At 39.2% G+C, this 17,245-nt stretch overlaps 1 protein-coding gene across 1 annotated transcript in view; it reads left to right on the plus strand.

Moving 5' to 3' along the window:
* SEC31A (SEC31 homolog A, COPII component) overlaps positions 1 to 17,245 on the plus strand; it is a 79,121-nt gene that overhangs the window by 41,625 nt on the left and 20,251 nt on the right. The window contains 7 exon segments of the mRNA XM_017854740.1: positions 340 to 528; positions 2,777 to 2,903; positions 4,070 to 4,215; positions 6,160 to 6,333; positions 8,794 to 8,967; positions 13,216 to 13,339; positions 15,220 to 15,516. Coding sequence (XP_017710229.1) covers positions 340 to 528; positions 2,777 to 2,903; positions 4,070 to 4,215; positions 6,160 to 6,333; positions 8,794 to 8,967; positions 13,216 to 13,339; positions 15,220 to 15,516 — 1,231 coding nt within the window.

Raw genomic sequence — 17,245 nt, forward strand, 5'->3', positions numbered from 1 at the left:
AACCCCGTCTCTACTAAAAAATACAAAAAACTAGCCGGGTGAGGTGGCGGGCGCCTGTAGTCCCAGCTACTCGGGAGGCTGAGGCAGGAGAATGGCGTGAACCTGGGAGGCGGAGCTTGCAGTGAGCTGAGATCCGGCCACTGCACTCCAGCCTGGGCAACAGAGCGAGACTCCATCTCAAAAAAAGTAAAAAATAAAAAATAAAAAGAAATTAATCCACTAGTAATCAGAAATTAGTGTTGTGGTCTCCATTCATGTATGTATACAAAAATTATAGATGTAGTACTTTGTTTTTGGTTTTGGTAATAAAAACTCTATTTAACTTGGATGTATTATTTTCTTGTTGCAGACATTGATGGTTTAATTACTCAGGCTTTGCTAACAGGCAATTTTGAGAGTGCTGTTGACCTTTGTTTACATGATAACCGCATGGCCGATGCCATCATATTGGCCATAGCAGGTGGACAAGAACTCTTGGCTCGAACCCAGAAGAAATACTTCGCAAAATCCCAAAGCAAAATTACCAGAGTATGTTATTTTAAAAATAAGCAATAACGTATTTATCTTTCTAATTATAAAAACAATACACTGTTATTATAGATAATTGAAATGCAGAAAACAGTAAAGAATTTAAAAAACTCATTAATTCCTTGACCTGGAAATAGTTGTTGACAGTTTGGCATGATTATTCTAGTTTTGTTGTTTTGTTATATATTTTTAATTTTAAAGACGGTGTCTTGCCCTGTCACCCAGGCTAGAGTCCAGTGGTGTGATCTTGACTCACTGCAACCTCCACCTCCCAGGTTCAAGCAATTCTCCTGCCTCAGCCTCCCAAGTAGCTGGGATTACAGGCGCCTGCCACCGTGCCTAGATAATTTTTGTACTTTCAGTAGAGATGGGGTTTCACCATGTTGGTCAGGCTGGTTTCGGACTCCTGACCTCAGGTGGTCTGCCCTCGTTGGCCTCCCAAAGTGCTGGAATTACAGGCGTAAGCCACTGTGCCTGGCCTTATTAAAATTTTTAATTGTGGCCGGGCACGGTGACTCATGCCTGTAATCCCAGCACTTTGGGAGGCCGAGGCAGGCAGATGATGAGGTCAGGAGTTCGAGACCAGTCTGGCCAACATGGTGAAACCCTGTCTCTACTAAAAATACAAAAAATTAGCTGGGCGTGGTGGCGGGCGCCTGTAATCCAAGCTGCTAGGGAGGCTGAGGCAGGAGAATCGCTTGAACCTGGGAAACAGAGGTTTCAGTGAGCCGAGATCACGCCATTGCACTCCAGCCTGGGCAACAGTGCAAGACTCTGTCTCAAAAAAGAAAAAAAATTTTTTTAAATTACTCTATAGTATTTCATGGTAAGAAGATGTAATGTTTCCCTTATTTTGTTATGTTTAGGTAGTTTCCAGTATTTTCCAAATAGAAATAAACACCTTTGTTTATATAATGATAAACACCTTTGTTGTGCCTAAAGACTTGTACAAATTTCTGATTATTTAAATTGAACTGTAGTCATAGAAGAGGAATTTCTGGCACAGAGGGTCTAAATTTTTTTTTTAACTTTTATGTTAAGTTCAGAGGTACACGTGCAGGTTTGTTGTATCTAACACTTATGAGTAAACTTGTGTCATGGGGGTTTGTTGTACAGATTATTTCATCACCCAGGTGTTAAGCCTAGGACCCATTAATTATTTTTTTCTGATTCTGTCTCTCCTCCCACCCTCCAATAGGCCCCAGTGTGTGTTGTTCCTCTCCATGTGTTCACATGTTCTCATCATGTAGCTCTTACTTATAAGTGAGAACATGCAGTATTTGGTTTTCTGTTCCTGTGTTGGTTTGCTAAGAATAATGGCCTCCGGCTCCATCCATGTGCCTGCAAAGAACATGATCTCATTGTTTTTTGTGGCTACTTGATGTTATTTCTACATCATAAAAAAAGTAATTTTTATGGAAATTAGTTTTCATAAAAGTTGTACTGGCCGGACGCGATGGCTCACGCCTGTAATCTCAGCACTGTGGGAGGCGGAGGCAGGCGGATCACGAGGTCAGGAGATCAAGACCATCCTGGCAAACACGGTGAAACCCCGTCTCTACTAAAAATACAAAAAATTAGCCGGGCGTGGTGGCGGGCACCTGTAGTCCCAGCTACTCGGGAGGCTGAGGCAGGAGAATGGCGTGAACCCGGGAGGCGGAGCTTGCAGTGAGCCGAGATCGCACCACTGGACTCCAGCCTGGGCCACAGAGCCAGACTGCCGTCTCAAAAAAAAAAAGTTGTACCAGTATTGAGTCCCATCAGCCTCATCTCATGTCACTCTCTCCTCTGTTATCTTTTAGCCACAGTGGCTACATTGTAGTTCCTCCCTCACTCATTACATGTTCCTTTCTCACTGGAACTTTGCATCTGTCTTTCCCTTGGCCTAGAAGGCTTTTTCCTTCTTGATGAAGTTAATTCCTCCTTGTTCTTCAGATCACGTTTCAAACGTCTACATGCTTGGGCAGTTTTTCCTGATCCATCTGACCAGGTCACACCTTTCTATTAAAGGTTCTGATAGCATATTACATTTTTCCTTCTCAGCACTTTATGAAATATGTTGTCAGTTGTTTTTGTTGTTGCTTTTGTTTCTTGAGGAACAATAATACCGTTATTATGTCATTTGATTCAAAAATATACTTCATTTTGCTGCTGGATTTGGCATGAAATAGTTGACACGATTAATTAGAATTAATTTTTATTGCTATGTTAAAGACTTTTAGTTCTTCCTTTGTTTTCCTTTCTCAAGCTCATCACTGCAGTGGTAATGAAGAACTGGAAAGAGATTGTTGGGTCTTGTGATCTTAAAAATTGGAGAGAGGCTTTAGCTGCTGTGTTGACTTACGCGAAGCCAGATGAATTTGCAGCCCTTTGTGGTAAGAGATGTGCTTTATATTTAACTGCATTTACATATGTGGCAGGGTATATTGTAAATAAACTTAAATGACAAATTTTATTAGAAACTTTTTTAAATCTGTGAATCACAAAAAAGAAAAAGTAGTTCTCATTTCAGTGCCTTTCTCAGATCTTTTAAATACATCTTCATACCTACTTTTTTTTTTTATCTTTTAGTGATTTTGGTTTCAGACAGACTAGAGTTGGAATCTTGCCTCAGCTACTTAGTAGCTGTATGATCTATGCAAAATTACTTTCTAAGCTTCAGTGTATTCATCTGTAAAACAGACCATAAGTAGCTCTCACTTAATGTTAGCTATGATAAAATTAATAATGATAATGTTAGAATACAAATTACCATTATAGGCCATAACTAAACTGGTGGCTGAGGAATAAATATTTGCAAGAAAAGCTTAAGGCTACTAGTGTAAAAACAAATAGCCTTTTGCTACCTTGAAAGAATTATAAGAATATAAAAATTACAAGGTACTAACTGTTTTTGTTGGAGACGGAGTTTTGCTCTTGTTGTCCAGGCTGGAGTGCAATGGAGTGATCTTGGCTCACTGCAGCCTCCACCCCCTGGGTTCAAATGATTCTCCTGCCTCAACCTCCCGAGTAGCTGGGATTATAGGCACGCACCACTGTGCCTGGCTAATTTTGCATTTTTCGTAGAGACAGGGTTTCACCATGTTGGCCAGGTTGGTCTTGAACTCCTGACCTCTGCTGATCTGCCTGCCTCAGCCTCCCAAAGTGCTGAAATTACAGATGTGAGCCACCACGCCCAGCCATAACTGCATTTTTATAAGTAATTTATACTAGACTTAGCTACCATTGATAAATCTATTCCAAATATGCCTCTAGGGTTTTTTTGTTCAAATAGTGTTACCATTTATTGTTTTTCTAATTTAATAAAATTAGTTTACAGTTAGATAATAGTTTTGTAAAATCATTTATTATATACAATTTTTCACTCTCATTCATTTAACAAATGAATATTTACTGAGCATTTAGAGTGATTTTGTTTCTCTATGCTATTCATTGGTTATGAAGCATAATCCATGCCTCTGAAAATATTATTTAACTGCTCACAACCTCATATACAGATTACCTTGGGTATAATCTTGTTTTATTTTCCTCTTACTTATAGATCTTTTGGGAACCAGGCTTGAAAATGAAGGAGATAGCCTCCTGCAGACTCAAGCATGTCTCTGCTATATTTGTGCAGGGAATGTAGAGAAATTAGTTGCATGTTGGACTAAAGCTCAAGATGGAAGCCACCCTTTGTCTCTTCAGGTAGTATCTTTGAAACAAAAGACACTTCCTTTTTAGTGTTGGCTTTCACCCTACTTATCAAGTTGTAATCTATAAGTTCATTTCTTCTGTACATTCAAGAACTTCTTTTGCTGGATAATTACATGCATTTATTGCTATCTTTAAAGAAGCAAAGTTTGAGATGATAGGATAGGGAAATGGGTTTGCAGCTGTTGTAAAATCATGGTTGTGATTTGGGAGTTTATTGGGGGAACTAGGTGGCAGGAGGATTGAAAACAGCTCTCAGGTTTACCTCTTTTTCTGTGTGCTCCTCTGTCTGCTTCCAGTAGCTCTGTCTGCCATGAGCAAAGAAAGAAGCAATGTGGGTAAAGGAATAGGAGGCATCCCCAATACCAATAGAGAATCTTTATGGGTAAGGGAAAATGAAAGTGAGAGGTAAATGGAATCCCATGTAACAGAGGTCCCCAACCCCTAGACCATAAACCAGTACCAGTCTGTGGCCTCTTAGGAACCTGGACTCACAGCAAGAGGTGAGTGGTGGGTGAGCGAGCATTATTGCCTGAGCTCTGCATCCTTTCACATCAGTGGTGGCATTAGATTCTCATGGGAGCACGAACCCTGATGTGGTCTGTGCATGCGAGTGATCTAGGTTGTATCCTCCTTATCAGAATCTAATACCTCATGGAATAGGCCAGGTGGAACAGTTTTATCCCAAAACCATCCCTCCTGCTGGCCTGTGGAAAGATTGTCTTCCACAAAACCGGTCCCTGGTGCCAAATAGGTTGGGGACCACTGCCATGTGACACCAATACACAAGCAATAGAGGAAGTAGAAAATGTGGGGACTATTCTCAGGCACTAACTATATATTAGATATTTTTTTCTAAGCATTTAAAGAGTCTTATGATAATTTTACCATATAATATTTCTCTGTCTGGAAAGAGTTTTTCTCAGTAGAGTCATTGCTTTAAAGATCACTCTATTGAAACAAAAAGGATAGGAAATCAAGGTTTTTCTTTTAAGAGCTTCTGAGAAAAAAGCACTTGTTTTACCCTTTTGAATCTAAGCAGTTAGGAAAGGCAGAAAGGTCGGATATCCTTATGCTTTCTACCAGAAGCATAGCTCCCCATTGTGGGAAGATTTGATGTTGAAGGGCACACGAGAACTTTGAGTTAAAATAGTAAATTCCTTTGGAAATCACGTGCCTCTGTCTACGGGTCACCTCATAGTAGTACTATTTTTCTAGGATAGATGGTGTGATGTTACATTAGTCCATTTTCATGCTGCGATAAAGAAATACCCAAGACTGGGTAATTTATAAAGAAAAAGAGGTTTAATGAACTCACAGTTCGACATGTTTGGGGAGGCCTCACAATCATGGCACAAGGTGAAGGAAGAGCAAAGGCATGTCTTACATGGTGGCAGACAAGAGAGCATGTGCAGGGGAACTGCCCTTTATAAAGCCATCAGATCACTATCAAGAGAACAGCACTGGAAAAACCTGACCCATGATTCAATTACCTCCCAGTGGGTTTCTCCCATGACACATGGGGATTATGGGAGCTAGAATTCAAGATGAGATTTGGGTGGGGACACAGCCAAACCATATCAGATATTTTCACTCACAGTTCCTCCCATACAGGCTCGAACACAGTTTCTACCTTTAGACACCTGCCTATCATTTTCACTTTGAGTATTTGCCTGTTTTAGCTCACTAGACAAGTATCTGGTAGCTTAAGGATATTTAGGAAAAGGCGCTAACCTTCCTATCCTACCCTATCCATAAGTAAGAGGCCTTCCTCCTTACTAGTTTTTCACTTGCTTAAATAGTGGCTGTACTTTCCTAAGAGGGATGATAACAGGTACTATACTTTTAGTGGGTTTTAAAAATCTTAGTAACTCTTGATCTTTTCCTCTTATACGTGGTCTTGATATTTCTGTTTTGTTACTCATTTTTTTCATTTAGGATCTGATTGAGAAAGTTGTCATCCTGAGAAAAGCTGTGCAACTCACTCAAGCCATGGACACTAGTACTGTAGGAGTTCTCTTGGCTGCGAAGATGAGCCAGTATGCCAATTTGTTGGCAGCTCAGGGCAGTATTGCTGCAGCCTTGGCTTTTCTTCCTGACAACACCAACCAGGTAATTAGAATTGACCATTTTTGTAATGTTTGAGTAAGGTGAATCCACTAGATACCACTTAGCATTAGACATAAACATACTAGTAGGTGGAATGTTTTGGAGCATTTGAATTTCTGTAACCTGACTGCAGGTAAATGTTATTGACAATTCTTCAGGGCTCATTTTAGGTATATCTAAGCTGTGTTAGAGAGATAGGATAATCTTGCAGTGCGATAGATTCCTTCGTACTGACATAATATTTTAGGAAAATGAATAGGGAAAAGACCAACTTTTTATTTCTAAAGCCAAATGCCAATTCTTCATACAGAGTTCTTTGTAGGAATCTTTTATGTCAAAAAACTATAAATGTTAATGTTTAATCAAACAAATGGAGCTGTTAACATTTTTTAAATCCCATATGTTCCATCCGAGATAGTATTGAACTTCATTCTGTATGCCATTTTAGTTTGATACTGTCTGTGGGCAAGTATATTTTTATGTATTCAGGGCAGAGGGAACTAATTACATTGTCCTTATTTATTGCACAGTAAAACTTGGGCAAAACAATACTTGTTTCAATTCAATTCAACAAGTGGGTATAGAATGGTGAATAAGATTGCCAAGATCCTTCCTCTAGGAAGCCTCCAAACTCAAGTTGTCTATGGACAAGTAAACATGGGATTCCAAAAGTGTGATATAAGTACTGTAATAAGGGTATTGGTGGTGTGGAACACAATAAAGGGGAACCCAGACCCAGTCGTGGAACATAGGTAGAAGTACGGGTGAGGTTTGAGGAAACTTTTCCACAAGAATATATTTGCATTTTGTGTCTGATGGAGCTTGATTTTGAGCCTTGCAGATACTGTCTTGTCTCTATACTTTTTTATTAATCACTTTATTCTGTTTTTTATGTTTTTTGTTTTTTTTTTTAGTCAATTGTTTTAGTATTTTGTCTGTTTTAGGGAAGTATTGATAAATTTCATTGGGTAAAAGTACATAATATTCTCCAGGACTATGGAGGTATGACTCTCTAGTTGGTTTTGTAAACACTAACTATAAGATCCATCTCATTCGTTTCTGAATTGTTGATGAGAATGTTAGGTAGAATAGATGATACGTAATCTTTTCCTTTAGGGTGACTTTGGCATACTAGTTTTGTTAAGACTTTTACTTAGTAAGTAAAAGTTGTAAGTAAATAGTTATATTGAGATATAAGAATTTTTATCTTAAGACTAATTTACCTTAAGACCCCTAGCTCATCTAGCTTAAGATTAATTCATTTTCAGTACCATTTATAAGCACATCCATTTTCTATACATTATTCTTCATGCTCTTTTTTTTGGACTTTAAAGAACATTCTTTAGGCCAAAAGCATAATTTTGATGTTTTTTCCTATTTATCTCAGTAGACCCTGCCTTTTTTGTTGGGGGACTATGTCCTGAAACTTTGTGATAGCATTGTAATATATAATTCTCCCCTGTAAAAGGCAAATAAAATATGCCTAAAACACTTAAATGATCCCTTTAAACCTTTAACAAATGTATAGGAATGTATAATTTTTAAAGATACTAAAATCTTGCTGAAACATTTTAACACATTGCCTTTTTGTTATTTGTTAATACTTAGAGCATATATATGGTCACCTCATACTTTTGTAAGTCTCTATGCATGTAGATCTATATGAGCTACAGATCTGAATTTCACATCTTACTCTTTATTTTAAAAATCTCTTTTAACATTTTCATCTCTTTCTTATATCACCATTTTCTTCAATAACCATCTTTAGTAGTTGATTCTCTTTGGTGGCCTCTTTTAGTTATAGTTGTATTCTATTATTTGAGACGGAATCTCACTCTGTCACCCAGACTGGAGCAGTGGCGCGTTCTTGGCTCACTGCAAGCTCTGCCTCCCGGGTTCACTTCATTCTCCTGCCTCCATTCTCAGCCTTCCCAGTAGCTGGGACTACAGGCACTTGCCACCACGCCCAGCTAATTTTTTGTATTTTTAGTAGAGACAGGGTTTCACCGTGTTAGCCAGAATGGTCTTGATCTCCTGACCTCATGATCTTCCCACCTCGGCCTCCCACAGTGCTGGGGTTACAGGCGCGAGTCACCGCCTCTGGCCTTAGTTATAGTTTTTAAAGTAGTTTTGTGATTTATGAGCATTAGGTAACCACAAAAAAACATCAAAAGAGTACTAGTGATAAGTGATACTGGTCTTGCATAGTAACCATGAGGTAGGTATAATTCAGATCTCTGCCTCCGTTAAATTACAAGTTGCACTGTATATCATGGACCTTTGGTGCCAATCTTGAGTAGTAGAAAGCGCAATGTCAAATCTGTGTGTCAGAGTCTATTGTATAATACCCAGCATTATGAACAAAAAGGGATATCTTGATGAATAATCTGATTAAGAAGATTAACATGCTGTAATATACCTGGGTGAACTCTAACAGTCTGCTGTTTTTCCATTCCTTTTTAGCCAAATATCGTGCAGCTTCGTGACAGACTTTGTAGAGCACAAGGAGAGCCTGTAGCAGGACATGAATCACCTAAAATTCCGTATGAGAAACAGCAACTGCCCAAGGGCAGGCCTGGACCAGTTGTTGGCCACCACCAGATGCCGAGAGTTCAAACTCAACAATATTATCCCCATGTGAGTGATATCGTCCAGATGAAGTAGGAATACTTTTGTATTTCTCTTCAAATTGGTGGTTTTCATTTGTTCAGCAGGATACCTTCTCTGATATGGTAAAACTAGACAATATATTGTTATAATAGATCTGTTTTCTAGATTCTTGAAGTTGTATTTATGATCTGCTTTTTGAAATCATCTCTCTCATTTGGTCAAACAGATTGTATTTTAGATATAAATTGGTTTTAAGCTCTCTAGGGAGATTTGTTCTATTTCTCTGTCACTCAAAGTTTACTTACACATGTGTATCTGTTACTGAAACTTCTCTTTGAGTCATCTAACAAGCTGTAAAGTAGCAGGAACAATCTTGGTGATGTGGTTGTTTTATAAAGTATTTTTAGGAGATAGTATTTTTTGAATATTTTTAATCATCAGTATAGGTTTAGGCTTAGTGTATTCTGTGTTTGCACAATAAAGTATATCCAGAATACAGATTCTTTTTTTTTTTGGACAATTTAGATATTAGAGAAAAATGAATGACCAAAGGTGTGTGAAGTTTTAGATTATGTGGAATGTGAAAAGAACTAATACTTTTATTTAAATTACCAAATGTTTGGTGTCATAAAATGTGGCTTCTTAATATCTTTTACTATTTCACATGGAAACTTCCATATTTCCAGACCAGCAGATAACCTTCGTGTACTTAAATGAAGAATATTTTTTCCATAGGTAATAAATGGTCTTGATTGATAGCAAAGTTAACAGGTACTCTGCCTATTTTAAAACAGAACAAATTGCTGATAGGATTGATGGAGTCTTTTTACATTTTGTTATAGCAAAAGTAAACATAAAATCTTGCAAAACAAAAAAATTAATGTCCTTTTGTCTGTTATGTTTTTGATTGGTACTTAATCAGGATAGATTACATTTGAATATAGCTGTTAACTATCTAGAATACTCTCTATTTTGACTTTTTTCATTAATTTGACAAATTTTTTTTGAGACCCTGCCATGAGTGCCTGGCATTGCTCTAGCTGCTATGGGGGTATGTTTATGAACAAAATAGACTAGATTCCCCTGCTCATGGAGATTGCACTAGACTTAGAAAGTCTATGACATAGGTAGGGCAGAACAGATGATGGCTGGAAAACTGAGAAGCAGAGATGTCAAGCAGCCCACCAGAATTGAAGACAGAGCTGGAATTTCTCAGCATTGCATGGCCGGTTACCGGCCAAGTTGGGATTAGAACTCCCAAGCATCTTGTTAAACCAAACTACCTGTCATGGTACTGAAGCAAGGCAAGCTCTACATTAGGAAAAGAGAATATTTGCTCTTTATGTCCTTAGCTTTATCTTTCTGGAAAAAGATAAAAACATTGAAAGATTTGTTATACTTTGATTTACCAATGTTATACTTGTAGGAAAAGACAAAGTGAATCATAAATAAAGCAGTGATTTTCTTGATTAAAGCTTATGATATACTGAATGAATGAGGACAGTGGCTTGTGGTTTTAATGCAGTGTTAACAGGCAGGGTCAAAGGGAGGAGAGGGAAGCCAGATCAGTGGGAGTTCCACTTCCACTTTGAGCAGCGCAGCTTAACCTTTACAGTTGACCCTTGAACCGTGTAGGTTAGGGGTACCGACCCTGCGTGCAGTTGAAAATCCATGACTTCACTCCCCAGAACTTAACCCCTAAAATTAGCCTGCTGTTGACTGGAAGCCTTGCTGATAACATGAACAGCCCATTAACACACACTTTATATGTTGTATTTATTATATACTGTATTCTTAACAGTGAAGTAACCAGGCCGGGTGCAGTGGCTCATGCCTGTAATCCCTATATTTTAGGAGGCTGAGGCAGGTGGATTCCCTGAGGTCAGGAGTTCGAGACCAGCCTGGCCAACATGATGAAACCCCATCTCTACTAAAAATACAAAAAATTAGCTGGCATGGTGGCGCGTGTCTGTAATCCCAGCTACTCAGAAGGCTGAGGCAGGAGAATTGCTTGAACTTGGGAGGCGGAGGTTGTGAGCTGAGATCATACCATTGCACTTCAGCCTGAGTAACAAGAGCAAAAAACTCTGTCTCGAAACAAACAAAGACAATGAAGTAAGCTAGAAAAAAGAAAATGTTGTTAAGAAAATCATAAGGAAGAGAAAATATATTTATTATTCATCATTAATATTCATCATTAAGTGGAAGTGGTCTTCTTGTCATCACATTGAGTATGCTGAAGAGGAGGGGTTGGTCTTGCTGTCTCAGGGATGGCAGAGGGAGAAAAGGTGGAGGAGGTGGAAGGGGAGGCAAGAGAGTCAGGCACACTCTGTGTAACTTCTGTTGAAAAAAATTCGTATGTAAGTGGACCCACGTAGTTGAAACCCATGTTGTTCAAGAGTCAATTGTATTAATTTTTTTTTTTTTAATGTTTTGGAGTTTCTGCAAAGATTTACTTGACAAAAAGGATTTTGATGGCTCAAAAAAACAAATAGGCTGGGCGTGGTGGCTCACGCCTGTAATCCCAGCACTTTGGGAGGCCGAGGTGGGCGGATCACGAGGTCGGGAGATGGAGACCAGCCTGGCTAACACAGTGAAACCCCTTCTCTACTAAAACTACTAAAAGTTAGCTGAGCGTGGTGGCAGGCGCCTGTGGTCCCAGCTACTCAGGAGGCTGAGGCAGGAGAATGGTGTGGACCCGGAAGGCAGAGCTTGCAGTGATACAAGACTGCACCACTGCACTTCAGCTTGGGCGACAGAGCGAGACTCCATCTCAAAAACAAACAAACAAACAAAAACCCAGTGGCCTCTACGGCAAGCAACGTAGTGTAGTATAGAAAACACTGGCCTGGAAATCAGGTGACCTGGAATCACCATTGAGTTGTAGGTCCCTTCCCTTCTCTGGACCTTGGTTTTGTCAGCGATAAAGGGTGGGGATTAGACTGGATGATCTTTAATATTCAGTTTTAATACTCTGATTGTATGACTTTTAAGCTTCATATTGTACTAATATGATTTTTGTGGCTGTAATGAAACCCAGAAAAGAGAGTTTATACCAATGTGTTTGTAGATTAGTAGTAGCATGAATACTATTAATGCTTCCAAAAAACATCGCTTTTTTACTCAATTATGTTTTTTTTCTGGAATGTCTTTTTTCCTTCTCTACTTACAAAGCCTCACTTTCCCCACTTATACTTGACACTTGAATGGCATTGTTCTTGTGCTTTGATGTAGGTTTTCCTATTGATTTTTCTGCTGCCTTCCTCTCCCTGTTTCATTGTGATTGTGTGGTTTTTGTTGTTGTTGTTTTGTTTTTTTGGGAATTCCAGCTACCTTGAAAGCGGTTGCCTAATGTATGTTTTCTTGCCAATCTTACCTTTGCTTTGCATCTGGCTATTAATACCTTTTGGGGTTTTTTTCTTCTTTTAACGTTTTCATTTTTTATTTTCTGTGATTGGTATTTCTTTGTTCAATTCAGGTTAGAATTGCCCCTACTGTCACTACCTGGAGTAACAAAACTCCTACTGCCCTTCCCAGCCATCCACCTGCAGCCTCTCCCTCTGACACACAGGTATATCCTTCATTATTCCTCTTTGAGCAGAGTTCTGCTCACCTAAATATACATAGTTATATGTTCTCTACTCACCTTCCTCAAGCTGTTTCACCCCCCACTCCCCATCCATCTGCCTGCTCATTGCATTTTAATGCTTTTAGGATGCAAGAAGCAGTTTTTAGTATAATTAATTTATTTCCTTATCCTTCCTCTCCTCCTTTTGCAGTTCTAAATTGACTTGAACTACAAAAACACCAACCAAGGTTTTGGCAGTGGTTTAAATCTGATTTTACTGAAGACTTTTCTTTTTTCTTTCTTTTCCTTTTTTAGCATTGCAGAAATTGAAGAGAAACAAAAGATCCCTTTATGGCATTTATACTTATATTTACAGAGTGGAGTAGTGGATGGAAATTAGTAGAGATGGAAAATCCTGGTGACATTTCATAAATATTTTTAAAGGCTGTTAGCATCTTTTGCCATTCATTGCAATTATTACTTTGGATCTGTCTGATCTTTTAATCATTCAAAATGTACTGCTCAGAAAATGTGCTTTTCTGAGGAGATAGAATATGCAAAATGCAATGTTTCTTATGCAATAAAATTTTTTTTTTTTTTTTTTTTTTAAATAAACATAGAATTCCATTTCAGAGATTATAATTCCATCTGGTGAAGTTCCTGGTTCTACTTGTAATCCGCCTTCTTACCATGTTCTTGTTTCCTAGGGAGAAAATCCTCCACCTCCAGGTTTCATAATGCATGGAAATGTTAATCCAAATGCTGCTGGTCAGCTTCCCACATCTCCAGGTCATATGCACACCCAGGTACCACCTTATCCACAGCCACAGCGTAAGTAGTGTGACCCCAAAGTCCTTTCAGAGCAGTATTTATGATCCAATGTAGTAACTTTACTTTGAAGCCCCAAAGTCATTGTCAAATCAATAAGTAAGAACCATTCTGCATAGGATTCCTGAGTCCCTGCTGCAAAAAAAACATGTTTTTTTAGGAGGTGGCCTGAATCACCATGCTAGGAAGTAGCTTCTTTGTCACTCTGTTCAGAGTAGTTGATTCCTGTTCCTCAGCCATTACTAAGACTTGTTAAAAAGAATCAAGTGTCCCATGATTTTGATACAAAGAAACAGAATTTTAGAAATTATTTAATATGTATTCTTTTCTTCAGGCAAGGTGACACAAATTATTTTAGAAAATGGTTTCAAGGGGCATTTGTTGTTACTGTTTTTCCATTTTATTTATTTAATAGACTTTGTATTTTAGAGCAGTCTTAGGTTCACAACAAAATTGAGCAGAAAGTAGAGTGCTCCCACTATTGACGTCCTGTGCCACAGTGTGTATTTGTTACAATCGATGAGCCTACATCAATGTCTCATTATCACCCAAAGTCCACAGTTTACACTCTCAGTGTTGTACATTCTGTGGGTTTTAACAAATGTGTAATGACATGTATCTATTAGTGGCATTTTTAAAATAAAATAATTATACATGGAAAGTGAAATATTGGCACTGTTTGAAAATTTAAGTGCAAAAAAATAAAATTCTCAAAGGGGAAGATTTAATGAGTGTGTTCTGTGCTAAAATGGATGTTATTACTCAACATAAATATGAATTTGATACAACCTTTTCGCTCAAACGTTTAATGTGAAAGCTGTCTTTAGAGTAGATAAGGAACAGATACACTTTTACTAGATTCACTCTGTTGAGGTTCATACTACGCTTGGTCACAAAGAATGTCTTGGTATTTATATTTATATCTCCCTAAGCCAAGCATAATGGCTCATGCCTGCAATCCCAGCACTTTGGGAGACCGAGGCAGGAGGATTGCTTGAGGTGAAGAGTTTGAGCCCAGCTTGGGGAACAAAGGAAGACCCCATCTCTACCAAAAAAAAAAATGTAAAAATTAGCTGGGTGTGGTGGCACCTATAGCCTGTAGTCCCAGCTGCTCAGGAGGCTGAGGCAGGAGAATCCCTTGAGCACAGGAGTTTGAGAGTACAGTGAGCTACGATTACACCATTGCCCTCCAGTTTGAGTGACAGAGCAAGACCCTGTCTCAAAGAAAAAAAAAGTCCACAACTCCCTAATCTGGGTTTAGGTCTTTGCATTAAAGCATGAGTTGGCTGCCTTGCCTGATTGTTTACTAACCATCTTCAAACTGTATGTAAAATTTTGTTAGGGATCATAGAGTTGGCTATTAATCTGGAACTGTGCTCAAACTCAAAATTTCAGTAGCTGGTGATTCAACTGGATGTTGGAGAAGATATTTGATGCATAACAATAGTGTTCACCCTACAGTTCTTATTGGGAGGAAGGTCTGGAGCTGCCACCAAACTCCATGTAACTTTTTCTGTAAAGGGGGGTGCTTTGAATATATAATTCCTCCCTGGTTCCATCTGGTGGTCACTGTAGTCTTTTCACAGGATCAAGAAAAGTCTCAGAAAAGGGTCAGTCTTGCAGTTCTTGGATCTGATGATTCAAAGATTTTCATAACCAGCAGCAGTTTGGGGATGGCATTTTTCAAGTACTGAATCTATTGAATTCAAGCGTATTTGGGGCATTTGAGCCTCAAAAATATAACAGTGTAAATTTTAATTTGGGATTATAACTTATTTTGATTAAAATCATTTCTATAGACTGAGATAACTTTTTAGTTTTCTGCTACTATCTGAATAAACTTGTAACTAATTGAAATTTTCTGTTTCTTCTCCTTGGTGTAGCTTATCAACCAGCCCAGCCGTATCCCTTCGGAACAGGGGGGTCAGCAATGTATCGACCTCAGCAGCCTATTGCTCCTCCTACTTCAAATGCTTACCCTAACACCCCTTACATATCTTCTGCTTCTTCCTATTCTGGGCAGTCTCAGCTGTACGCAGCACAGCACCAGGCCTCTTCACCTACCTCCAGCCCTGCTACTTCTTTCCCTCCTCCCCCTTCCTCTGGAGCATCCTTCCAGCATGGCGGACCAGGAGCTCCACCATCATCTTCAGCTTATGCACTGCCTCCTGGAACAACAGGTACACTGCCTGCTGCCAGTGAGCTGCCTGCGTCCCAAAGAACAGGTCTGCGCTTGAAAGGGATTTGGTTTGGCCCCCTCCTTTGTTTATGAACAGATGGGTGGATGGAGGGGTATTATTTCTAACTGTTTGTAAACTGGGTAATGTGAGGTGTTGACTGAAGTTTGGGTTTGTTTTTTTTGGTGTGTGTGTGTGTGTGTGTGTGTAGCTGGGATAACAGACATGCACCACCACACCCGGCTAATTTTTGTATTTTTAATAGAGACAGGGTTTCATTATGTTGGCCAGACTGGTCTCAAACTCCTGACCTCAAGTGATCCACCCACTTCGGCCTCCCAAAGTGCTGGGATTACAAGTGTGAGCCACTGAGCCTGGCCTTGATTGAGTTTTTGTTGTTGTTGTTTTGTTTTGTTTTGTTTTGTTTTGTTTAAGACCCAGTCTCATTTTGTTGCCTAGGCTGGAGTGCAGTGGCGTGATCTCAGCTCACTGCAGCCTCCACCTCCTGGGTTCAAATGATTCTCCTGCCTCAGCCTCCCAAGTAGCTGGGACTATAGGCACAAGCCACCATGCCCAGCTAATTTTTGTATTTTTAGTAGAGATGAGTTTCACCATGTTGGCCAGACTGGTCTCAAACTACTGACCTCAGGTGATAGCCCACCTCAGCCTCCCAAAGTGCTGGAATTACAGGTGTGAGCCACCGCATCCAGTCAGATATTACTACTTTTAAAGTCTTAAGGAAAGAGAGTTGATCCCAGAATTATACACACATCTTCCTCCTTTGATGTACAGTCACATGCTGCCTAATAAAGTTTCAGTCAGTGACAGACCACGTATATAATGGTTGTCCCATAAGATTATAATGGAGCTGAACATTTTCTATAGCCTAGTGATGTCTTAGCTGATACACTGTTGTAGTGCAACATGTATTATTCATGGGTTTTTTTTTTTTTTTTTTTTTTTGAGATAAATCTCCACTCTGTTGCCCAAGCTGGAGTACAGTGGCACAATCTCCGCTCACTGCAAGCTCCGCCTCCCGGGTTCACACCATTCTCCTGCCTCAGCCTCCCAAGTAACTGGGACTACAGGCGCCCGCCACCACGCCCGGCTAATTTTTTTGTGTTTTTTTAGTAGAGATGGGGTTTCACCATGTTAGCCAGGCTGGTCTCAATCTCCTGACCTCGTGATCCACCCGCCTCGGCCTCCCAAAGGGCTGGGATTACAGGCGTGAGCCACCGCGCCCAGCCTACTCATGTCTTTATAGTGATGCTGGGGTAAACAAACCTGTGCTGTCTGCCACTCAGAAGAGTATAATACATACAATTATGTACAGTATATAATACTTGATAATGATAATAAACAACTATTACAGGTTATATATTTACTATACTTTTAATCATTATTTTAGAATGTATTTCTACTAGTTTTTTTTTTTTTTTTTTAAAGTTAACTGCTAAACAGCCTCTGGCAGGTCCTTTAGGAATTATTCCAGAAGAAGACATTGTTATCATAGAATATGACCGCTGTGTTTCAGTGCCCCTGAAGACTTTCCAGTGGGACAAGATGTGGAGGTGGAAGACAGTGATATTGAGGATCCTGACCCTGTGTAGGCCTAGGATAATGCATGTTTTGCGTCTTAGTTTTAACAAAATTTCAAAAGTAAAAAAATTATGTGTATATATATATATATATGTGTGTGTATATATATATGTGTGTGTATATATGTGCGTGT

Source organism: Rhinopithecus bieti, unplaced genomic scaffold, assembly GCF_001698545.2.
Source record: "Rhinopithecus bieti isolate Rb0 unplaced genomic scaffold, ASM169854v2 scaffold_38123, whole genome shotgun sequence".
NCBI lineage: Eukaryota > Metazoa > Chordata > Mammalia > Primates > Cercopithecidae > Rhinopithecus > Rhinopithecus bieti.